The sequence below is a fragment of the Anolis sagrei genome, chromosome 4 (assembly GCF_037176765.1).
Source record: "Anolis sagrei isolate rAnoSag1 chromosome 4, rAnoSag1.mat, whole genome shotgun sequence".
NCBI lineage: Eukaryota > Metazoa > Chordata > Lepidosauria > Squamata > Dactyloidae > Anolis > Anolis sagrei.
Window position 1 is genome coordinate 185,269,363 of NC_090024.1, and position 27,022 is coordinate 185,296,384.

The 27,022-nt window shown below is 39.7% G+C and overlaps 1 protein-coding gene across 1 annotated transcript; it reads right to left on the minus strand.

Annotated features, from left to right (window-relative positions):
* Positions 1-5,353: 5,353 nt before the first annotated feature.
* SARS1 (seryl-tRNA synthetase 1) lies at positions 5,354-25,515 on the minus strand. The gene is made up of 11 exons (XM_060773220.2): positions 25,258-25,515; positions 20,326-20,396; positions 17,476-17,556; positions 14,617-14,775; positions 12,700-12,843; positions 11,891-12,046; positions 10,193-10,414; positions 8,872-9,001; positions 8,016-8,173; positions 6,954-7,083; positions 5,354-6,018 (listed from the first exon to the last, which is right to left on the minus strand). Exons 1-11 carry the CDS (start codon positions 25,391-25,393, stop codon positions 5,861-5,863), a joined length of 1,545 nt encoding a protein of 514 aa, XP_060629203.2. The 5' UTR covers positions 25,394-25,515; the 3' UTR covers positions 5,354-5,860.
* Positions 25,516-27,022: the final 1,507 nt, after the last annotated feature.

Below are 27,022 nucleotides of genomic sequence, written 5' to 3' on the forward strand. Positions count from 1 at the left end.
AAGAAAATTAACAAAATGCTAGCCCTGAACAACAACTTGAAACACACACACACAGCAAGCAATGTCTCCTGCTCTCTCCCACCCTCCTCGCTAGTCCCAAGCAGCAGCCTCCTCGCTAGTCCTCCCTAGTCCCAAGCAGCAGCCAGCAACGCTAAAGCAAGCCTCCCAACCCGCTCCTCCCGGCTCCTCGCCTCAGCCCAGAATGAGAAATGCGGCCACGTGGAGCCACTTTTAAAGGGCAGCCCGCCCAATCAGAATGAGCCACGGTGCTTGGGAGCGCCGGATTGGCTCCCAGCGCACCCAGCATCCTCCATCCTTAAACGTCATTTCCGAAACGGGCAGAAGCTCGTAAAAAAGATGGAGGATGCCGTTTCGTTATTTAAAAACACTTCCGGGTTTGAAAATAAGTTTTGAAATCATTTTGTAATTGTTAAAAATAACGAATAATTAACGAATTACAAAATTAACGAATGAAACCGCCCAGCCCTAATAGATCACAATCTGAGCTGCTGCGCAGACAGACTACAAGCAGAGGCATGACACCGTTGCTCAGATGATTCACTGGAACTTGTGCCACAAATACCATCTGCCTGCCACAAAGAACTGGTGGGATCACAAGCCAGAAAAGTTACAGAGAATGAACACGCCAAACTCCCCTGGGACTTCCAGATTCAGACAGACAGAATTTTGGAGCATAATACTCCTGACCTCACAATCGTGTTAAAAAACAAGGTATGGATTGTTGATGTCGCAATCCCAGGTGACAGCAGGATTGCAGAGAAACAACTGGAAAAGCTGACACGATATGAGGATTTAAAAATCGAACTGGAAAGACTCTGGCACAAACCAGTAAAGGTGGTCCCATTGGTGATCGGCACACTGGGTGCAGTGCCTAAAGACCTTGGCCTGCACTTAAACCCAATCGGCGCTGACAAAATTACCATCTGCCAGCTGCAGAAGGCCACCTTACTGGGATCAGCACGCATTATTCGCCGATACATCACACAGTCCTAGACACTTGGGAAGTGTCCGATGTGTGATCCAATTCAACAGCCAGCAGAGTGTCTGCTGTGGACTCATCTTGTTGTGTTTCTAATAATAATAATAATAATAATAATAATAATAATAATAATCTTTATTTATACCCCGCCACCATCTCTCCAAAGGGGACTCGGGGTGGCTAACATGAGGCCAAGCCCAAAACATACAATGCAGCAAAATAAAATACAAAACAACAGAAAAGTTACATCACAATAAAATACATAAAGTAACAAAATAAAATAGTGCAAAATAGGATATATTTTGAGATTATATTTTTATAGGCAGTCCCCGAGTTACAAACATGATTTACAAACAACTCATTGTTAAGAATGGAGATGAAACAATCAGAAGTGAGCAAAATCTCTCCCTAGGAAGAGAAATTCAGGCCTGATAGAATTATCATGGGGAAAGGGGGTCTCCACTGAAGATTTACCACCAATGCTTATTTCCACAACAAGCCTTTTTTTTTTCAAAATCTAATTACCACAGGGACAGAAAATGAGGTGAAATCGTCTGAACAGGGGAACAGACAGCAAAACAAGCATCACAAGGGTCTTAACCCTTAAGAACAAACCTACAGAACCTATATTGTGGACTACCTGTACTATGTTTGATAACATTAACCTACATCAGTGGTTCGCATCCTGTGTCCATGGACCACCAGTGGTCTGTAAGAACAAAAATATGATCCACGGCCTCACCATTACTACACTGTTGCCTCGAAATCATGCAGCGAGAGCAACTAGTCTTGCAAAACCCTCTTATAATGCTGAGGCAACGGGGATGTCGGGAGGGGAGAGGCTGACTACCCACAAAAGAGTACAACTACCACATCAGCTCTAGATTACTAAATATTGTTTGCTGTGTGCAAGCAGATGGCAACTACTGGATGGCATATGTTCCATATCAGAATCTAGAGCCGATGTGGTCTATCCAATGCAATTTTCTGATTCAGCACCCCAAATAACCAAACCGAATCTAAAGTTGATTAAAAACTGATTCGTAACCTTTTAGGTATTTATGTTGGAGAGTGGTACCTGGTCAAAGTGGTCTCTGATCAAGTGGTCCCTTGTCAAAAAAAGGTTGGGAATTACTGACCTACATCATTGGAAACAGGTCATGCTAAATAGTGTGAGAAAAGACAGAAATATTATATCAGTCTACTAATACTAAAAAGAACTCCCACCTGCATCAATTCTCTTAAACTTTTTGAGGTAAAATTGAAAAATTGGTGTGCTCCACGTAAGTCCTAAATGCAGTGGTTTTCTGCAAGGCCACGAGAGCTAGTCCAAATTGGACCCAATATGGTTTTTTCACAGTAGGATCATTATTTGCCAATTATTTTTGACATCCATGATTAAAATAAGTAAATTTCATAGACCGTAAGTATATACAGAATTTGCTGTTATAAAATATTCTTATCCCATCCCTCTTGGTGACAGAAAGAACTGGATTGCAATTCCTGCAGAGAAACAAATCAAAAGGAAGCAGAAGTACCAAAAAGTGGAGGAAAGGAACAAGAATGTAAAGTGGGCACAAAGCATTGGAAGGAGCTACAAGGAATATGCAGAACGTCTAATGACAATGGCTGGAAAGAGATGAGAAGGCAATCAATCCACTCTGGCCTCAGCTGCCTGCAGGAGGAGCATCAGCAGCAAGTGCAGCACATCTGCAAAAAGATATTTGCCTTTAAGTCATTTCCAACAAATGGCAACTCTTATCACACGATTTTCTTGGCAAGATTACTTTGCTTACTTTGGCTTCTGAGGTTGAGTGTTCTGTCCAACATCACCAGTGGATTTCCATTGTCAAGCAGGCGTCTAAGTCTTGCAGTATCCTAGCCCAACTCCAAACCACTATAGCTATAATCAATTCTTTCAGAATGTTAGATTTTATGTAAGATAAAATGTATTGTTATTTTTAATATGTGGGTTCTCCTCTTTGCTTTGCCCTGGATTATTAGGTACATCCTAATTAACCTAACCCACCTAAAGGTGCAGTTTACTCCAACATTTATTTCAGTGTGATCATATGTAGACTTTGTGAATTCACCTCAAACCAGCCTTTCCCTCATCAGAGTATTGTAATGATGGGTGATAAGCATCTTTTCATTGTCTGCCATGAGACTTTTTATCTCAGTGGTTCTCAACCTATGGGCCTCCAGGTGTTTTGGCCTACAACTTCCAGAAAGCTCAGCCAATTTACCAGCTGCTAGGATTTCTGGGAGATGAAGGCCAAAACATCCACAGGTTGAGAACCACTGCTTTAACTCCTCTTAGATTGATAACACAGACCAACAAAAAAAAATCTTATGATCTTGGTTTTTAGGCCTGTTCCTGAGGTTATTTGGGGTGCTGATTGATAAAATTGCATTGCATAGACTGCATTAGATTTCTTAGATATGATTCCGTTTTTGGAATCTGTGAACAGCATGCTGGCCTGGATAGGTTTCAATCTTAACTAGTGGTTCTCAACCTGTAGGTCCCCAGGTGTTTTGGCCTACAACTTTCAGAAATCCCAGCCAATTTACCAGCTGTTAGGATTTCTGGGAGTTGAAGGCCAAAACATCTGGGGACCCACAAGTTGAGAACCACTTATCTAAACCAACATAGCACTTGATACGTTTGCCCTCGCTCCTCTTTAATACGTAGCCTGAAAAACTGTTATGGAGAACTAAGAGCTTGCTCACCCTTTTGCAATATCTTCATTAGTTCTACCAGAAATGTTAATTAAGTATGGGTTGGAGTAACCTTTTTACTTTTTTTGTCACACAGCTTCCTTTGTATTTTGGATGCATAAACACACTTCTGGGAAATTCTTCTCTCTATTGCCACCAACTGGTGATACCAAAGCACATGTCAAGCTTTATTGTGTAAAAAAGATGTCTGCATTGTAGTAGCTTCTTCCCTAAAGATTAGAGATAACGATGGACAGGAATTTCACAGGAATTTCACGTGATGAAAAGGTGGGTTGGGTCCAATACAAACATTTATTGTCCTTGAGGTCATGCTGGGAGATCAAGAACCTAGAATAATTTTGGGCTTTTTTTGCAGGAGGTTATTAGTAGGTTTACATTTATGTCCTACCTTAGCTTCGCAGAGTTCGTTTCCTTTTTGACATTTTAATTTCACAATTGCCTTGTGATGTAGGCCAGTGCTACCTATACATCATGCAAAGGTATGGCTGATCAACTCCTAATGCACCACACTTACAATTTAATGATAGAAATATAATCCTGGCTAGTGATCTCAAAAAATTATTTCTGGATATTGAGAAAGGTTGCACTTTTTTCTTTTCAAAAAAAGAATGCTTTACTGAAATATTTTTAAAGGTTGTTTGGGTGTTTTCTGATCACCAGGGAGACTGCAAACACCTTACCTGTAAGCGTGAAAGATACATCAGAAAGAGTAGAAACTTGGCTCTACAAACAAGCGTTTGATAATGCAGCGGAATAACTACTTATGAACTATGAAGAACGAACATGGAATGGCTAGACGATGCTGCTGGATAATGAGTTTAACAGGACGACACTGGTGATTATATTTTTTATGGTTTTTATAATATTATGCTGAATGTTTTAATTGTATTTTTATTAATGTATGGCATCAAATTGCTGCCAATTCTGTAAACCACCTTGACTCACCTTAGGGTTGAAAAGGCGGGCTACAAATACCGTAAATAAATAAATAAATAACTGAACAACCTACCACTAATTACCTCCCCCCCCCCCCCCCCCGAACCTGTTTCAGTTTGTTTGTCCATTACAAATATTACTGTTTTGCCAAACCACAATACTGCCATTGATTGCATAGTTATTTTACAAAGTGTGGCGCAGAAGTCAGAAAAAAATAGCTTAAAAAAATATAGCATATTTCAAACTGATGGACCCAATTCCAAGTCAATTTCAAAATCTGCTTTGACCCATTCAGCTCTCTGATACAATTTTATGAGTTTGCCTTTACTACACTCTGGTTTGTCATCAATTATAGTTATCAACAGATGAATTCTTTGTGCCAGATTCTATGATCTGAATAATCTAGATGTGCATGAAATTATAGCCAAGATGCAGACCAGGTTATACGAAATATCTATGACAAAATGCATTACTGATATAGCATTGACACTTTATTAGGAATATACTGCCAGTAGACTAATAAAAATCCCTATTAATGTATTGTTTGTTCGCTGTTAGACCATACCACCTTCACCAAAATATGCACAAAATTGTTCTGTATTTGACCAAATGTGAGCAACATTCTTAAAGAAATCCAAAAAATGCAGAAGAGTTACAAAACATAAATTCAGAAAAGTCTCAATTTCTTAATATTTGATTTATTCCAAGTCCAACTGAACATGATAACATCCTATGACAATGCAAAGACTGTCTTGACAGTAGTATTAGATAAGTGCTTATACTTATTTTCCCTTCTGACCTCGGCTTTAACCGCTTGCTTCTGCCATGCAATGATTTCCAGCCAATGACAATAACTCTACACTTTGTTCCCTCTGCTTAGATGTGCAGTTAGGGTTTCAACAGGAGACATTCTCACATATAACTACCATAATTTATAACACAAAAAAAGTTTGGGAAACAGTCAGCACCTGCAGTATTTTCCACATTCAAAGGGTTGGTGAATATCTGTGGATCCGGATACTATGGCAAGTATCACCCTTTTGTACTACAAGAGAGTGGAAGCAGAGGTGGAAAAAGTAACTTGCCCTATAGCCAAAGGAGGAATGAAAGTAAGCAGCCACTCATATCCAAGAGCTGGCCCCACCCCATGTTTGATGCCCTTAATGGGGCAACTGCTGTAATATTTTAGGCGCTGTTCACATCCATGTTCTGCATCTTCCCTTCTAAGGCACAATCCCCAGCAGCTGATTTCTTTTTGCCTCCTTCATGCTGTTTCTTTTGCTTCTTGGAAAGTTCTTGATCAATAGGTGCAGCCTTTACAAATTTTATCATTTCTTTCAAGCCTAAAGAGAAGATTAAATGCACATTAAGCACAGACAGGAAACACTTCCACAAAGCATCTAAGGGCGATGCGCTATTTTCAGACAATAGTACTATTCATTTTCATTCTCAGGGACCAAAATGCCTCTTGGAACAAAGCCATCTTGTCCTGTGATGTTAGAGACAATATGGTACTGTCTCCAACAAGTTTAGGAGGATGCAATGAGATGTATTCAACCATTTTAGCTGAGATCCTAACTAACAAGGAAGGACCTAATTAAGGTAACATCCCTTTCCCCAGCACTACATAAACTGGTTCCAAATTGACAATGATGTCCTCAAGTAAGCAGCTCACACTTAAATAAATGCAACACAACTTCTGAAAGTTTGTGATTCAGTAAAAATTAGCAGTTGTGTTCACTCCTTAGTCTAACACAGACACACACACACAAAAACCAAAATGCACAACCTGTGGCACTTCAACTGTGTTTTGAACTTCAACTCCCAGAATTCCTGATCATTGGACAATCTGGCTTGGGCTGGAGGTGGAGGCTCACAGGATGTGTGTACCTGTTCTACAAATTTCTTTCCTCAAAAGCAGAACTGAGAATCATGAGTCTCACATGTAGCTGACCAGGAATCTTTTTGCTGCTTGCAAGCTCATTCTGAAGCCTCCAATTAAAATAAAAAATAAAAAGAGAATTGCTGCTTATGGGGTGTCACTAATTTTCAACACCAGTCTATGCCCACCCAAAGCCTTCCCAAAGGAATTTTTACAAAACCAGAATTAGATATATGTTTTTCCAGGGCCACTTGGCCACTAGCCTTCTGGCGTTTACCCACGGTATGGTGTGAAAGAGAAACCACAATCTAAAGGAGAAACAAGCAGACTCAAGACAATAAGGATGGCTTGAAAGAGTTACTGATTACTAGGATCACAAACATTTCCAGTTATTACCTGGAGGCATGAATTCTCTTAGTTTCTCTGGTATAATAATTCCTTCATCTGTCTGATAGTTCTCCAGGATGGCACATATCGCGCGTGTTGTAGCACACATGGTGGCATTAAGCATATGTACAAATTCCACCTAGAAGATGGGAAAAACTATTACATCCCAAACGTTCTCCAGAATACAGATCACTAAGCATCAAGTGTATCTTCAAGGAGGCTAAACACCATCATCTAAACAGGCCATTCAATAAATGCTTCATATTCTATTCCCCAGCCACAAGGACTAATTTAGTCTTCCATTTAAATATATACCTGATCTGATTTAGAAACAATGTTCCTAATACCATATGACTAACCAACTGTTCTGCAACATGTTCCTATCTGTAAATTTGGAAATAATGATTTAGGCATATTGTATGTGTTCAAATTATAAAAAATGCAATAGTAGCTAATAGTAAAAATAAAGACACTTGATTTAAAGTGGGTTGGGCAACTCCAGATATTTCTGGACAACAGATCCCCTACATCACTGACTATGTTCACTTAGGCTAATGGAAGTTGCAGTTGAAATACAGCTGGTACCCACAAATAGCTCACACTTATCTAAATCCTTAAAATGGAGATACAAGTAAGAAAAACTTCAATCTTTATTATTTTCATAATTTTGAGATCGCTTCTTTTTCAAACGAGCAATTCTAGAGCTGCAAGTTGTGTAGGTAAGCTAGAAGATGAAATGTGCATGAGTAGGCCTTTCTCAAACTTGGCGTACATTTGGGGAAATGCCAAGCATTTTCAAGAACAATATCCATACTAACTCATATCCACAGCAAACTTTCAGAGTGGCAATCTGAAAGCCACCTGTAAATCCTGGGAACCAGGCCTCCAATTTTGAAATCAAATGCTACTTCCTTAAAGGTCACAGAAGGGAAATAGCAGCAATTCCCAAAACATCTAAGGAAAAATCAACTGGTTGTTCCCAAACTTTGATCTTCCAGGTGTTCTAAACTCCAACTCCCAGAAGCCACAAGGAGGGAGCATTTTACCACCAAAAGATTAGGTGTCACCTACTTTGTCCATCATCTTCTTAGTTTGCCCATAGCGGATCCGAAGCCGACGTGCCTGATAATCGGTGCAGTTTGAGCAGGAAACTAGTTCACGGAAAGCTCCAGATCCTGGAAACCAGGCCTCCAGGTCTAGCTTCTTACTGGCAGCATGATTCAAGGAACCTGTAAAACCAAGATACAGCACTCAGGCACTGCTTCAGTATGGCAAAACAGTGATCTTCAACCCCACTAATCTTGAAAGTAAAATGAAAACAAGAGCGACAAGGAAGATCTAGAATCATTTTTGTAATTTAACCAATCTGTGCAATTGGCTGCATGTCTGAAAACTACTGGCCTTGCAGTCATAGAACAAGTGCATCAGGTTAAAAATTACCAGACATTAAAGCTTAGTTCCGGTTACTGTGCACTTACTACGGAGTTGGACCCACATAGTCCTAAGCACACAATGTGACCCCTGATGTTGATAAATAAAGAGGGTTGCAATTGCATCTTGGTTTCTCTCTTTAGTACTTTGATGTGATAGAGAACTTTCTGTGCTGGAGTGGACTGTAATTCCCAACCATTGGTTCTCCCACTGGAAAAAAACTGACGGAAAGTCCTGCCAAGGGGAAGGATCTGTCTTTCAGTCTTCAGTATCTAACGGAGCTTTGTTCCCCTGCGATAGGCCTCTTCAAGGATCATCATCTATGCAAGCATGGAGCCAGTATAATGAAAAATGTCAAACACCTTCTGCCTTGGCCAATGTAAACTGGCAGGACTTGGAATGCAGCACTGGATCTCCATTTTCTGCCACTCTTCACTTCACTCCATTTTGAATTGCTCTGTTCTGAGTCATAAACCATTTAGAGATGCACATGTACCTGAGACAATATTCACAATGTGGTAAGGGATGCCCAGGGACTGATAGAACTCCTCAGCAGTTGCAATCATCTCGTCAAACATCTCCCAAGATTTGTTATCATGAGGCGACGCATAGACAAACTGTTCAATCTGGAAAAAATCAAGAGAAGTAGAAATGCATTTAAGACTGGAGACAAATTAAGACATGGTTATATGAGCAAGTGTTTACAAAGGCAGAGTAACTGACATAAGAAATGGAATCACTTGACAATGGAATTTGGACGACGTTTTTAACTATGAGACACTAATGATAATGATGTTGGTTTTTATTGTTCCTATTGTGGTTTTATATAGTTTTAATGCTTACTCTGTATTTTGCTATTGTGTGTACTAACTTGTTGTAAACCGCCTTGAGTCACCGATAGGGTGAGAAAGCATAGTAAATAAATAAATAAATAAGTACAAAGAAAAACCAAATAAATTATTTTATTAGTACCATACAAAATAAACAGGAAGGACACTAGAACAAGTCTCCACATAACCACCACATACTATTTTACTCTCTCATACTGAGATGGCCTGTAGTGTCAGCTACCTGCAATGCAACAAAGTACCATATATACTCGAGTTCAAGTCGAGTTTTTCAGCCCCCTTTTAAGGCTGAAAAAGCCCGCCTCAGCTTATACTTGAGTCAGTTATTTATTATTTTACTGTTGTTATTACCACACTTATTATTTTACTCTATTATTATTACATTTATTTTTTACTCTGTTATTATTTTTATTACATTTATTATTTTACTGTCTTTATTATTATTGGAAGGATACTTAAGCACATTTAACCTGAAGAAGTTTTAGAATAATGGTATAATCAGAGTTGGGCAGCCTTATCTTAAATTACAGTTTTATGTAAATATTCAAAATCATTTAACATACTGATGTCTCAATTAATTTTATTTTATTGGTATCTATTTTTATTTTCAAATTTACCAGTAGCTGCTGCATTTCCCACCCTCGACTTATACTCGAGTCAATACGTTTTCCCAGTTTTTTGTGGTAAAATTAGGTGGCTCGGCTTATAGTTGGGTCAGCTTATACTCGAGTATATATAGTAATTCTTTTCAGCTAAGAATAAGAGCATAACTTAGATCTCAGAATATGTCAGTTATGCCATTCTATATCTTGAGATCACTTGTTCCTATGAGACAATGTAAAGGTTTGTTGCTTCAGGCCACTGTGTCATTTTTTTGTGAAACAATCCTCTAATACATAACCACAGGGGCAGTCAGATATATTCAGGTCTTTTGTTAGTACTCAGATTTATATCCTGCCATTGTACTACCTTTTCAAACTGGTGCACCCGGAAAATGCCTCTAGTATCCCGACCATGGGAGCCCACTTCCTGACGAAAGCACGTAGACAGTCCAGCGTATTTAATGGGCAGATCTTCAGGCTTCAGCCATTCATCCCTGTGCAAAGCTGCAATTGGCTGTTCAGATGTAGCAATCAGGTATTTCTCATCAATTGTGTTATCATCACTCTTCTCACTGCCTTTGCCAAGCACCTATGAAGCAGAAGAAAGTAGTGACTTAGATCGGAATAGTGATACTGTTACATGTATTGACCAGTTTTAATTATTTTAAATAGCAAAGCAGAAAAATAGCTCATGTGCACATACCATTATTCAAGTCTGTCAACTCTCTTAATCTATACATCAAAAGTTGATTCAGTTTTTTCTCCAAGATCTCCATTCCCATCACACACAGGCCCCTATGAAAACTGGTAACCTACAACAATAACTCAAAGTAAAGGTCCTTTGCTCTGACAAGACACAGGAAAGCCTTCTCAGTAGTCACTTAGACGCTGCAGAACTTCCAACCAAAAAAAAATTGTTCATTTCTGTTGATTTTCTGCTAGCAAGTAGATATACTTTTATTCAGAAAGGTATTTGGTAATTAAACGTCACTACTAAAAGACAGCAGGAGAGCAAGCATGGCACATTAGAGCAATGGACTATGACTCCAGAGACTCTGCTCAGTCATGGAAACCCACTGAGTGACTCTCAATCTCAGAAGATGGCAAACACAACCCGTCTGAATAAGAGCCCTTCCACACAGCCATATAACCCAGAATATCAAGGCAGAATAACCCACAATATCTGCTTTGAACTGGGTTATCTGAGTCCACATTGCCATATATCCCAGTACAAAGAAGATATTGTGGGATTTTATTCAGCTATGTAGAAAGGGCCTAAATCTTACCAAGAAAACCCCATGACAAGTTCATCTTAGGGTCGCCCTGAGTTAAGAACAACTTGAAGACATATAGCAACGCTACTGAAAATGCTTTTAACCTAAGTGCTGCTGCTGCTGCTTCCTTCCTTTTAAAAAAATAACATATTCAATTGCTTTTAAATGAATCCTTTTTTATTTTTTACTCGTTATTACATTTTACTGTTAGCCTTCTTGAGTTCCCTTTGAGGGAGAAATGTAGACTGCTACTCAGATAAATAAATCAAGCTCATTTTCAAATTCTAAGAAGCAGCAATTTTCACAGACAAAACTTTCGTGGGCCTTTCCAAGGAATGAAGCCCCAAAATACTAGCAGCCCAACTAGTTAGCACAATTACCAATGCTATATAGGAAATTCACTAAACACTGCTTCCTTGGCCACCATCCAATCAGTGTTACATTCCTGAAGGGTCCGGGATATTTCAGCACTTCATAGATGTTGAAAAATTGTGTTAGAGAAGGAGAAATGATGAGACACATGTGAAGAAAAATGCTTCACAAATGCTTCTACCAACTGGATGGTCCTTCTCACAAATTATTAAAACTGAGTCCGTCTGAGGGCAGAAGCATTTATTTTACAGAAACTTCTGTGAAAGTTTGAATTTAAGGACAAGTATCAAAATGTGGTTCAAGATCCTAAGAAATGTTTAGTAATATTAAAAACCTCCCACAAGATGCCATGAAAAGTCCAATACCCAATAAAATGAAAAACATACAAGCAATATGGTGTACTCCTACTGAAACCTTACCTTGTAGAGTTCTTCATCAAACTGGCTTAGCTGCGCCACTTCCTGCATTACTTCTTTTCTCATGAAGAAGGGGGTATAAACAGGGGTGTATCCTTTGCTGAGTAACGACTGCAAGGCGTATTGAATGAGAGCCTGCTCTAAAAAAACCAGAGGACCCTGCAGAAGAAAGAGTAGGGGAGCAATGGTCAACCTGGAAGTTAATATTAAAGCAATTTCTGATGCCCAATACAATGAGTGTTATTACTTCCTTTCATCTAGTCAACTGCAATTGCTTCAATTACAGCCCTCCACATTTTCGGGTTTGACGTTTGAGAATCTATCATTCAAAGCTCTAAATTAAAATGTTTTCTCCTGAAATCCCTAGGTCCTCCAGTGCAATATTATGATCGACTTCCTCCAGAGGTTGACTACAGAATCATGTTTGAGATTCTTAATTTTTTTTCCCTTAGGTTAAAAAATTGGGTTTTTTTTTTCATTCCGGTTATTTCCAGTTTTGTTGGGGCCATGTGCCCCTAACCCCAGTAAATGTGGAGGGCTAACCATACTACGCTTTATAAAAGCCACAATTATTCTGCTCCTTCAATTATTCTGCTTTCAGCATTTTTATTATTAATTTTACTGTTACATATTCTGCATTATTCATTTTTTTATGAATATCAAGTGCTTCCCTACATCTTACCTGTCATTTCGGTAATTTTTGATGTGCTTCTGGTTCAGTGATTGTTCACCTTCATGCTCAATGGAGCAAAACACAATAGGGATTTTTAAAAGAACAATTGTTCAGTCCCATTAAGATTCTAGGTTCTCACCTTAAGAAAGTAGCCCCTGCTTCCAGCTACGATGGCTCCCTTTTCGCTCTCATACCCATCCACCATAACAACCAGGTCCACATGAGAGTACTTCTTCCTCACTGTGCAGTCTCCCCATAGCCTCTCCACTTTGTTATCTGCATCCTATGTACATAGAAAATGGGGGAAAGAGTTTATTCTAGAACTTTATTGAACATTCTAAGAGAAAGCCACATTAGTTCTAAGTAAGCATTTTTCTTCACATGCACAACTTCACATGGTAATTGATAAACAATAGCACCTGTCAGTAGCCTTTCTGACTCCCTTTACGGTCTCCTTGTATCAATGTGGCTCTCCTCCCATGGGCTGAAGTGGAAAAAGGGAGTTGAGGTTGCAAAGCAACATGGACTATGTTTGATCATCTTCTGATAACTCATGGTTCTGGCACAGAAGTTCCAGACAACAAACCCAAGTTTTTTTTTACAAAACTACCATTTGCCAATAAATTTATTGGCCACAAAGCCTCTATCATCAGAGTGGATACTGTGTCACCCTCCAGACATTGTTGGTACTACAATTCCCAGCACTCCTATTTAGATACTGAAAAAATGCTGTTCAAAAACCTGTGGAAGTCTGCAAAATTTCCACCCTGCTCTACTTCAACACAATGATAGTGGTAATCGATTTAATACAAAATTTGTAAGATCAGTTTTATTTCGGTCCTACCAAAGAATATTACTAAAATAAAATGGTTTTGTTGGACACTGACTATAATGAGATAGCTGCCTTTGGTTCATCCCCAGTTTTACATATGTAGCAGCAATAATTTTATAAGTCTGCAGAGCAGAGGAAGAGAATGGAAAGCATGGCCATTCGATTATGTCCACTGAACCACTGCTTTTTTTGATTTCTCTTTTTCCTGGTAGACAGGTTATGTGTAATGTAATGCAATATAATACTAATAATAACATGATATTATAATTATATATTTATATTACATGTAATATTACTAATAATATTACAATATAATTGGTATAGTACAATATAGCAATATTTAAAACTTATATTGTACTATGCTAATAATATAATATATTGCATGTATATATACCTTGTAAGCCGCTCTGAGTCCCCTTCGGGGTGAGAAGGGTGGCATATAAATGTCGTAAATAAATAAATAAATAAATATTTCACCTGGCTGTTATAAGAATTTCATATATTTTATACAAGAGCTTACTTTTCACTGAGGGAAAGTTTTTTTCTTCGTTTTTATTGATCTGTAAATTAATAATAATAGTAATAATAATACTTTATTTTTAGACCGCCCTTTCTCCCTGAAGAGACTCTCCCTGAAGGGCAGTTTACAGACACAAAATAAAAGGCAAACATTCAATGCCTCAAAGGAATACAAACACATCCACATAAAAGATAATGCACAGAAACAACAGTAAACTCTCTCATTCCCATCAACCGAGCTTGTGATGGGGGTGGGACCGAGACTGATGCTCTACATCAGTGGTTCTCAACCTGTGGGTCCCCAAGTGTTTTGGCCTACAACTCCCAAAATCCTAGCCAATTTATCAGCTGTTAGGATTTCCGGCCAAAACATCTGGGGCCCAACAGGTTAAGAACCACTGTTCTACAGAAATAAAATGAACTTGAATACAAGTTAGTTTCCCTTTTTTTCTCTCTAAATGCCATGTTGGTTTCCCATGTGGTTTTCTGATTCAAACCACAATTTTATGTTTCTTAAAGATCCATTAACTGTGTGGCTTCCTACTCTGCTGAAAACACTGCAGTGTAACACAAACCGTATTCCCTTCTCAATAACCTCACTTCAATCTACAGTTCTGGCAGTACAGCATTTTAATACAGAAACACATGCAGGCAACACATGGCCAATCTACAACCTCATACAAAGGATGTGGAATATGTTCCTACCTCATCATTGCTTATTGGCACAGAAGGGTGAAGGAGATTTCCTATTTCTCTGAGGTTCTCAAACCGTTCTGCTTCCAGCTTCAAGCGCTCTTCATCGCACTTGAGTACTGCTTCATCAATCAGAAGACGGACTTTTTTAATTTGGCTTACCTGAAGTCCCTGAAACATAAAGGAATGTCATAATACGTATGGGGGGGGAGGGGGGGAGGGGGGGGAGGAATGTCTTGCAAATGAAGAAAGCACTTTTTAGTACTATATTTCTACTGGCAACAGATTTACCTTTCAACTGAAAATGTATCATCACTACAAAGCAATACTGATACTATGAAGCTCAGAAAACAGAGAACACTTAGTTTCTCACAAACACAAACAAAGCAAAGATATGTGGTTTGCTCTTTGAAAGCCTTATGCATAACATTGCATGGATATATATAATCTATCAATGGGACTGCACAGGTGTAATCAAGGGGTACAAAACAAAATGGCAGATTATGCTTCTAATCCAAGAGTTTCTCAGTTTACACATACAGACCAGAGAGAATCCTTCATGCTATTCTCCAATTTTCATTTGTACAAACACAAAACATCACTCCATGCTGTAAAGGTAAAGACTTCCCCTTGCCATTAAGTCTTGTCGTTCACCACCATCTAGGAGGCCTGATGGACAGTGCACAATAACTGAAGTTTAAATTTAGAAATGGTGCTCATCTCTATTTCTAAGCCAAAGAGCCAGCGTTGTCCCTAGACACCTCCTAGGTCATGTGGTCGGCATGACTGCATGGAACGTCGTTACCTTCCTGCCAAAGCGGTACCTATTTATCTACTCACATTTGCATGTTTTTGAATTGCTAGGTTGGCAGAAGCTGGGGCTAACAATGGGAGCTCACCTCGTCCTGTGGATTTGAACAACCTCCTGGTCAGCAAGTTCTGCAGATTAGCAGTTTAACCTGCTGTGCCACCATGGCCCCATGCAGTAGTTATGCATTTTTTAAAGTAAAATTGGCAAGAAAATGTTGAATTGCTGAATGGCCCTGTTTCGGATTCTGGCCAACCACAGCCTCCTCCAGGAAACTCCATTCTAGCTCCCTGATTTGTAGTTCTCTACCCACAACAAGAGCCGTTCATTATTATAAACTTAATTAGCACAGACAGCCCTGAATTTTGGAATCCAAGTTATGTTTCTGCCTCCCATAAAGATATCAGTATGTTTGCAAAACTCTGAACTTTATTTATTAAATTCATAAAAATGGGCAATAAATGAAAAGCCACTGCAAACCGTTCATTTATTCCAATATTTTATCTGTACCATCCATCTCTTTAGCACTCTTAGCACAAAAACAAATTATAAAAACCAATAGCACAAACTAAAATTCAAAACCCCAAACAGATCAGCAAAAATTTCTGAAAACAAATAAGAAAAATCTGAAATGGAAACATTTTGCCTTGCCACAAAAGATACTAAAAATGCAATGTTTCACTGCAAAGTTCCACAATCATAATATATTAAACCCAGAATGAGGCCCACATTTCCCATTCTAGCATAGAGCAGCAGCTGCAAAGCATGAAACGAATCCTGTGACCTTTGGTGTTACCAAATGGCAAAAGCCACATAGCCAGCAGCTGTTGCCTGGACAAAAGCTTGCTCTGGTAGCCTTTCCCTTTCTTTCTGCACCTGCATGCACAATGACAGTTGTGCCTCCTCCTGCTGCAACTCTGCATTAGCTGATTCAGTTCCCAGAGTAGTAGCTACTGCTGAGACTATAGTAAGCCACAGGAGGCTACAACAATGAATATGATTTCTGCTAGCTGTTAATTTGATGGCAGTACACACTAAAATTTTACTATCATAATTACAAAACTATGTTTGCTCAGAGAGGTCAAGGAGACACATCTAGTTGTCCCTTTTAATTTAAATCAGTATGAGGTAGATTAGGCAGAATTAGATCAGAAACTGAAAGAGTTGCAGTTCAATATCTGAACCTTTTTGTAACCCATAAAATCGGTACGTGGTGCATGACGTTTAATATTCAGTCCAAAAACGAAAGGCCCAATCACTCACTTTCTTTGTAATATCCTAATAGTTATAATAAATAATACTCTCATAGAACAAAAACAGAAACTGAGAACTAAATTTCCTCAATCTCAAACAGTTTGCTTACCAAAATGTAGCTTAAGGTAAATTGAGACTAGATATTACACAGCTGGAACTAAGAGCCAAACTAAACACAAATGCAGATCAATGGCCAAATCTCCATAGAGTTTGGGTTTTTTTAAAAAAAAAAATCAAAATAACTTATATTTATTGATTTGAAAGCATCTTACAATATAAATATAAAAGAGTTGTACCAGTATATGAATCAAAGGTGTTAAAAAAACAAAATTATTAATCAAATCAACTCTACTTTTCAAACATTGATTTAATAAAACATAACACTAAAGAACAAATTAGAAGAAATTTGCTTGATTTAAATCTAACTTGCAAGTTTCTTCCTGGATTGTACAAGGAAAATAAATAACTGGAGTACTTCTATCTGTATATTTTGATCAAAACTATTTCTCCATCACTAATTCACATGATCAAAATACACAAGGATCATACAGGAACATAATGCATTGAAATGAATGACCTTATCGCTACGAGATCAGCAAGTAACTAAAAAACTCAAGTAATCCAAAAGGGCACAAGAGAGTCACATTGCACTTAACATTTTTCGGTCAACCCACTCAAAGCAACCCAAATATAAACCACACAAGAGAAAGATACTGAAGAGGGGAAAAAATTCCACAAAAGTACATTTCTAACAAAGACAATACAATACAAACTACTGGATAATTAAGAAACTATACAAAATAACTTACTGCTAAGATGTCACCTGTGAGTTCATCAAGGTTTTGTGCATTTTCTGGTATACAGTCATCATTTCCTACTGGTTCTTTTTTCTATATGAGGATATGCAAAGACAAAAAAGCCACAATGAATATTTCATCAAGAAATAATGTGCAAACACATGACAATCTTAACCTTTGCTCTGAGAACACTAGTTCCGATCTGTCAACAGCAAAAAATTGTATTATTAAAATGCTTTAAATCACATTGGTTACATTTTTCTCTCCCCCCCCCCCCCCCCCACCCGTGCCAAATCTAAAATACAGGATGTCTCAAAAGTCTACATGCATTGGAACACATTCGAAATTCAGTTACTTGTGTAGGAACCATATCTTAGAATGTGTTCTCCATGACTGGGGAAGACTTCGTATGTAGAAAGAGGTGGCAAATGTGCAGAGAGTACTTTTGAAATATGTTGTTAAATTCTGCAATGAGTATCTTGTAAATAAAGGTATGTTTAGCTACAACTTCCCATTTTCCCTATATATGGCAACTTTTGGGACAGCCTGTATTTTACCAAAACTGAGCATTTAATCCTATGGTCACTGTAAAAACATCTCAGGAGACACAACATATATATCAGCTATTCATCTGGGGGACATGAGAGAAGCCTCCTCGCAAGATTGCAAGACATCCTGGCGTCCCCTGGGCAATGTCTTCGTAGACGGCTGATTCTCTCAATCCACAAGCAACCAGCATGCAAGCAAGCAAGCAAAACCACCAACGGTCCTTTTCAGGACCAACCATGACAATAATCTCAATCATGTCAGCTGCCAAAGAACAACTGGTCTATGAACTGTGCCGAGATAAGAAATGCGATGTGCTGTGTGTCCAAGAAACACACAGGGATGAACAACTGCGGAGAGGAGCAAACCACTGACCACCTGCTGCAATGCAACCTGAGCCCAGCCACATGCACAATGGAGGACCTTCTTGCAGCAACACCAGAAGCACTCCAAGTGGCCAGATACTGGTCAAAGGACATTTAATCAACTACCAAACTCACACATTTTGTATTTTCTCTGTTTGTTTGCTTTGTTCTGTTAGAAATGTAATATAATTGACTGGCTGCCCTGACACGAGAAATAAATAGCTATTCATCTTGCCTCTTCCCCCTCCCCCTAAGTTGTTCTGTGGCCAACTAGAATTTAACACATTAAAACAGGGGAATAAGAGACATGCTGAGGAAGCTTTGAATTCAACATTCTCCCATTCCTCCTATACACCCCAAAGCAAGGTCTGGGTCATTAATGCAACCCCCCCCCCCCCCTTAGATGTCCACTTCTGCATTAGAGGCTCAACTGGCAGAAGCACTGATGCTACTCTGGTGGAAAATTAAAAAAAATGAGTTTTGGGGGGGGGGGGGTTGCTAAAGGATATGAAGCCTAATTTTGTCTAAATGGTCATGTGTCCATGTTTTTAAATTATATAATATGATTCTAATTGGTTTCAAATTATTGTGTTTAAAGTGTTAAATTATTACATTACTTTAATATAATTTCAGTCCATTTAAATTATTGTTTTTGTTTAAAAATGTTTAAAGGTTCACCATTCGTCACCACAAGATTCTTATGTATAGGGCAGAACAGAAATATTTAAACAGTTCAACACTTATTCTTTCCCAATTGGTTTCAATGGGAAATAATTAAACGGAAATACAGGTCTAGGCAGGAATTGGTTCAGTATATGCCACTACTCCTTCACCCACTGGCATTAACAGGGCTTTGCTTGAAATGGTTCATTTGCCTAAAATCTCCTGTCTACACCCAGCAGGACTGCACTGCAAATTAGCCAGGCTGAATTACACTGTACTATTTAAGGCTACAGAACTGAAAAATCTGGCTGGTATAAAATGATTTTGTTTTATACCCCACTAAAGAAGTCAGTGACATTAAAATAGCAAAGTTAATCAAGGTGATTGTATAATTATACAGCATAACAAAAGTACTGCATTGGGTATTATATTTATTTTTCCATTCTGCCAGTGAATAACTAATATTTTGCAAAATCTGGTATCACTTCCATCCATTATACCAAAACAGGAATAAATGCATAGAAATGAAAAAATGTGCTCTCATGAAGCATTAAATTATGAATCTGAAGACCCTGTATCCAATTTCTACCCGCCTGCTTTAAATAAAACCTGGTTAAGCTATCTCCGTTCCAAATATTATTCAATCCTATCAAAGCAGACAACAGAAAATGGTACATTTCATATTACTACTGAGGATTAATTTTGCTTGAAAGAAAAATTTTGAAGTACAGGTTGAGTTTCTCTTAACTAAAATTCCAAAATCCAAAAACGGGGTGGCTGAGACTGTGAAATCTTGCTTTCAGAAAGTTTGATGTACACAAACTTTGTTTTACGTACATTAGTTTAAAAAAAAGTACATAAAATTACTTTCAGGCTATATGCACACAGCATGTATGAAATATACAGTAACTGCATTTTTAGTTTTGGGTTCCATCTCCAAGATACCAAGTTATGTACATGCAAGTATGCCAAAATCCAAACAAAACAAAACAAACAAACAAAAATCCAAACATGCAACATTTCAGATCCCAAGCACTTTGGATAAGGGACAGTCAACCCTGTAGCATAACACAATGTTCAAATGCATGGCAGAGTTGACCATTCTGCCTCATTTGTATTCTTTGGAGCATGGTTAACATGTCATCTTTCTTGTTGTGAAGGCTATGATTTCTCTGATGCTGTTTTTATACTGCTAATCCAATTCTACATCCCTCCTATCACAGTTTGAATCAAAACAAAAGAACATACATTAAGGTTGCCTTGAACCTGTGATTTCAATAAATCATACCTTCATTTTCTCTCCTATAGTTTTGCTACACAAGTTCTTCAGCTTATTCAGATTGTCTGCACGGAATCGGCCTGTAAGAAAAATTTGTGAACAATAATAAGACAGCCATCATACTTCTATTGAATATCTGTGGGCTTAAGACTAAATTAAATAATATTCATTTTGTAAAACATTAGAAAGTGAAAAATGGAAAAAATGATGTACATGTCAAAAGGAACATGCTCACTAAACAATACTAGTAACTGTGGAACCAGTCTCTGCCTTCTCTCTTACTTTTGCGTTAACATCTTTCAGAAAATCCTTTCTGGCCTGAATCTATTTCTGGATACTATTTATTTTATTTTATTTTATTGGGGGGGGGGGGGGGGGGAGAGGCACTGATTTCAAATAATTTTATTCTCTCAGTTCTTGTGGGTTTTTTCGGGCTATATGGCCATGTTCTAGAGGCATTTCTCCTGATGTTTCGCCAGCATCTATGGCAATGCAGGCGAAACGTCAGGAGAAATGCCTCTAGAACATGGCCATATAGCCCGAAAAAACCCACAAGAACTGAGTGATTCTGGCCATGAAAGCCTTCGACAATACAATTTTATTCTCATACATTAAACATGGGACTCTGGAGTTAGAAGTAAGAGGAAAACTCTATGTAGATCACATTAAAATTAAAAAACATATTTAAACTGCACAAGATCTATTGTGCTTTCTGCAGACTTAAATAGGGATTTCAGCATAGCCCCTACCCCATTTCCCAATTTATTCTAAACCCACTTTCCCATGCCCCCCAAAATTAGCTCATCAGCATATATACTACACTTAGGAAATAAAAATTAAATACACAGCTATAGGGTGGGTAACTACTTGGCTTGAAAACAGTCCAAGTGAAAGGGATCTAGGAATCTTAGCAGATTATAAGGGGAACACGAAACAACAGTATGATGAGGCAGCTAAAAGAGCCAATGTGATTCTAGACTTTTTTTTGTCATGTCAGGAGCAACTTGAGAAACTGCAAGTCGCTTCTGGTGTGAGAGAATTGGCCGTCTGCAGGACGTTGCCCAGGGGACGCCCGGATGATTTTTGATGTTTTTATCATCCTTGTGGGAGGCTTCTCTCATGTCCCCGCATGAGGAGCTGGAATTGATAGAGGGAGCTCATTCGCCTCTCCCTGGATTCGAACCTGCGACCTGTCAGTCTTCAGTCCTGCCGGCACAGGGGTTTAACCCACTGCGCCACTGGGGCTCCTGATTCTAGACTGCATCAATAGGAGTATAGTGTTGAGATCGAGGCGAGTCATAGTCTCACTCTAATCTGCTTTGGTCTGCCCTCACCTGCAATACTGTGTCCAGTTCTGGGCACCACAATTCAAGAAGGGTATTGATAAACTGGAACATGTTCAGAGAGGGGCAACCAAAATGATCAAAGACTTGAAAACCAAACCTAAGAAGAATGGCTGAATGTACTACCTTGGGGTGTGATGGAGTCTCCTTCTCTGGAGGCTTTTAAGCTGCCTGTCGACAGATGTGTGTTTGTTCCTGTATGGCAGGGGGATTCGACTGGATCCTTAGTGTATCTTCCAACTCTATGATTCTATATATGTGACTATTTCAACTTACTTCATGAGGATACGTTACTATTTTCTTCCTTATAGCAAGTATAGGACCTAGAGGAATTGGTTGGTGCTAGGTGAGTATTTCTGCCAGGATATATGTTTCTCCTTGGGTTGAATTTTATTTATTTACTTAAAAAAGGAGGTTTGTGTGTAAGGATAGTTGCATATCACAATATCAATATTAATGAACTCCCTCTTAACAGAGAATACTTTATTCACTGTAATGATAGAAAAAACAAACAAAACAAATCAACTGGAGCTTCCATAAATGTGTTCAAAAATAACAGGAAGGATTGGAAATGTGGAATGTCCCTAATCATGAGGTGAGTTTCCACAGGGAAATGTGTGGCTGCTTAGTGCTATCTCACCATGATCTTTGTGCTGTTAAGAAGATAACAACAGAGCCGGTGTGGATTGGGAAAATGTGGTGTCAAACACATTTCTTTTTGTCAATGTAGACAAGCCCTATGAGAAAATATCAGGTACAGTACAGTAGACTCTCAGTTAACTGGCATCTGTGTGGAATGGTAGATGACGGATAAATGAAGTTTCTGGTTGCCTGAGAGTTACTATTTAAAATAGGACTAACTAATACTACACTGTACCATATTGACTTGATATTAATATTCAAACAAAGTAATTAAAAGCACATTAAGACAAATAAAGACAAGGCTTAATGTAGCAAAGTTTTACTGCATTATAAAACAGTTTTGTAAATGCAGTATGCATTATTTCTTTGATTTTTTTGGCCAGTTGCTTGAGAATATCAAGGCAGAAAATCCCACATTACATGAGCGTGGACGCAGATAACCCAGTTCAAAGCAGATATTGTGGGATTTTCTGCCTTGATATTCTGGGATATAGGGATGTGTGGAAGGGCCCTGAGAGTCTATTGTACTATCATATAAGCCAAGCATCCTCAAACTGTGGCCCTCCAGCTGTTTGGGCCTCCATTTCCCAGAATTCCTGGCCAGTGAACAAGCTGGCAAGGGCTTCTGGGAGTTGGAGGCCAAAACAGCTGGATGGCCACAGTTTGAGGATGCCTGATATAAGCCATCTCTCCTATTCAGAGTGGGTGATAGAAAAACTAAGATTTGTTTATTTTTTGTTTTGTATCACCAACAACAACTGAACAAAACAACATCTTGTCTTTTAAAAAGTTCAAAGGAAAAAATTATCAAATACAACGAGCTGTAATCCTTCTTTGAAAATAAGTGATGACTGTCACAGAGAAAATGAAACTCTCACGCTGCTGATCTGCAGCACTTCTGAATCACTTTCTATGGTGATGACGATAGTTACAGCAGAGTTGCATCAGACTAGGCAGCATCACTGCCTGAACTATATACTGCCAAATAGGCTCACAGATTTAAAGGGCAATGCAGTATCGAAATTAGGGATAATATCTCACTGAAATAGGGTGGGGGCAAGAAAATGACTAATCTGTCAACACCTTTTTCAAAACATTAAGAAATTTCCAGAGGTATTTTTACTTGTAAGGAGGGAAGAAACAAACCCAGTCAGTACAACAGCATGCTCCATGAGTTCAGAAGGGAAATGGAAGCATGCTAAAACCCTTTTGAGAGGATGATAGCTGGATTCCTCAAAGAATTCAGATATGCTATTAGATCAAGCTGGTTTTAAAACACTTTTAGTTTTCTGCAGTGCCTCAGTGGCTCACTCAAATAGTTAGAGCTAGCACAGGGAAGGAAAGAGAGCTTGAGTTGTGGCCTCTGAGAAATAACACAAGACCCCTGATAGCTTCCAGGCTCCTTCCACACACCTGCATAAAATTCCACATTATCTGCTTTGAACTGGGTTATATGGCAGTGTGGCCTCAGATAACCCAGTTCAAAGCAGATATTGTGGGATTTTCTGCTTTGATATTCTGAGTTATATGGCTGTGTTACTATTTATTCCAGTAGTCTAATTTTTAAATTATTTCTTACCCACTAAGGGTAAGAAATTTATTTTAAATTTAAAATTTATTTTAAATTATTTCTTACCCACTATGGATTAAGGCAGGAATGGACAAGCAGATACAAACTAAAAACACTAATTAAAATACACAACCAGTTCAATCCACTGGGGTCTTCTTCCAGGATGCCCATGGATATCAAATTCTGGGGATGCTCAACTCCCACTTTTTACAACCACACAATAAAATGAAGCTGGAGGACTGCTGGGAGTTGCAGTCCAGGAATAGGAAATTGGAAACATGCAGGGATTGGGATACTCTCAAAGAAATCTGAGAGGAAAGCTTGAAGCTTGGAAGTAGTGCATTTGGATTATCCTCCTCCTCTAAATGGTCTGAACATTAGAAAGAACTTCCTGACTGTGAGAGCCATTCAGCAGTGGAACTCTCTGCCCCGGAGTGTGGTGGAGGCTCCTTCTTTGGAAGCTTTTAAACATAGGCTGGATGGCCATCTGCCAGGGGTGCTTCTTGGCAGGGGGGTGGACTGGATGGCCCATGAGGTCTCTTCCAACTCTAGGATTCTATTATTCTATGCTGGGAGTTGTAGTCTGGAAGAGAGTGTGAATCTGCTATTGTGTTTTGTTTGCCAGGAAGAGTCATTTCTGCACATGCTCTGTAGCATCTTTTTGCTTTTTTTTTTTTTGGCTTCTAAAGTCCCTTCTGCTGTGTTTTTCAGTGTTGTTATGAGTGATGGTCACTTGTTGGCCAGACAGGTGCATTGTATACAAATGTGGTGTCAATTCGCCCAGTGGTTTTTTGAGTTTGTTAATCCCACAAACGAACTTTTTTTTTATTTATATAGTTTCCTTGTGGGTTTTTTTTTTTTGCTGGTTGTTTCAGTTCTGACACAGAATATAGCCCTGAAAATCAAACAGATAATCCACAATAACGGTTTTGAACTGGATTATCTGAGAGATAATGCCAGATAATCCAATTCAATGTGGATTTTATACAGCTGTGTGGAAGGGGCCTGAGAGCCTACTGTATCTGGATAAGCATGTGGAAGAGCAGGAAGTCTTCAGTGCTGTTTCATGCAGAGTCATCCCAATGAGCATCCACTTACGCCCTCAATCAGGCATGGGCAAACTTGAGCCTTCCAGGTGTTTTGGACTTCAACTCCCACCATTCCTCACAGCCTCAGGCCCCTTCCCTTTCCCCCTCAGCCGCTTAAGCGGGTCCTGAGGCTGTGAGGAATGGTGGGAGTTGAAGTCCAAAACACCTGGAAGGCTCAAGTTTGCCCATGCCTGCCCTAAGCTCTTTCCTTTGGCGACCCCCTAGCTCAGCCAATCCCAATAGCCACTCAGCCGCGCGCCCCGCGCATGCGCCCTAAGCCCCTCCACCGTCCGCTTACATCTCCGCCAGGCCCCGTCAGCTTCAACCAGCGCGTCCACCAGCGCCGGGTCCTTGAAGCGCTTGCGCTGCGTCTCACGCACCAGCTCCGGGTCGCCGCCTTTATCGGCGCGGAAGAGGTCCAAGTCGAGCACCATGGTCTCGCTTCCCGACCTGACAGCCTGGCAAAAAAAGGCTGAGGCTCTCGGCCGCGCCCGCTCTTCCCACACGCACGCCGAGTGAGAGGCAGCCGGGAGAACTAGGCACGCATGCGCAAAGAGGCGAGGGAGTAGAGTGCAGGAATGGAATGCGCATGCGCCAGAGAGCAGACTGCGCTCACCTATCGGCCCATCCCAAAATGAAACACTGACGTTAGAGCTCCCTCTAAAGGTCGACTGCGTGGCTGCATTTACTTTTGCTCCACCCGCTGCAGATGTTCTGCAATCCAGGGAAGTCATACAATCATAGAATCAAAGAATTGGAAGAGACCTCATGGGCCATCCAGTCCAACCCCCTGCCAAGAAGCAGGAATGTTGCATTCAAATCACCCCCGACAGATGGCCATCCAGCCTCCAAAGAAGGAGCCTCCACCACACTCCGGGGCAGAGAGTTCCACTGCTAAATGGTTCTCACAGTCAGGAGGTTCTTCCTCATGTTCAGATGGAATCTCCTTTCTTGTAGTTTGAAGCCATTGTTTTGCGTCCTAGTTTCCAGGGAAGCAGAAAACAAGCTTGCTCTCTCCTCTCTGTGGCTTCCTCTCACATATTTATACATGGCTATCATATCTCCTCTCAGCCTTCTCTTCTTCAGGCTAAACATGCCCAGCTCCTTAACTCACTCCTCATAGGGCTTGTTCTCCAGGCCCTTGATCATTTTAGTCGCCCTCCTCTGGACACATTCCAGCTTGTCAATATCTCTCTTGAATTGTGGTGCCCAGAATTGGACACAATATTCATGCTACCCCTCTATTCTGCCTTGGTTAGACCACACCTGGAATACTGTGTCTAATTCTGGGTACCACAGTTGAAGAGAGATATTGACAAACTGGAATGTGTCCAGAGGAGGGCGACTAAAATGATCAAGGGTCTGGAGAACAAGCCGTATGAGGAGCGGCTTAAAGAGCTGGGCATGTTTAGCCTAAAGAGGAGAAGGCTGAGAGGAGACATGATGAGGGCCATGCATAAACATGTGAGGGGAAGTCATAGGGATGAGGGAGCAAGCTTGTTTTCTGCTGCCTTGGAGACTAGGACATGGAGCAATTGCTTCAAACTACAAGAAAGGAGATTCCATCTGAACACGAGGAAGAACTTCCTGACTCTGAGAACTATTCAGCAGTGGAACTCTCTGCCCCAGAGTGTGGTGAAGGTTCCTTCTTTGGGGGCTTTTAAACAGAAGCTGGATGGCCATCTGTCGGGTGTGCTTTGAATGCAATTTTCCTGCTTCTTGACAGAGGGTTGGACTGGATGGCCCATGAGGTCTCTTCCAACTCTGATTCTATGAAGCACAAGGAGTGTAGTACAGTGTTCCCTCTTATTGCAGGTGTTGTGTTCATGGACCAGCTGCAAAAAGTGCAAATCCGCAAAGTAGGGACGCTATATATATGTACATCGCGTTCCGAGGGTGAGGTAGAAGCAAGGAGAGATTTAAAGGCACCGCACACCCCTTTTTTTGGCTAGGAAGGGGCTATAAGGCCATGATTTACATACTACTTTGTATCTCTCTCTCTCTCTCTTGATTGGCTGCCTCTCTCCCAAGGGGGAGGATGAAACCCCGCTTCCACAATCCAT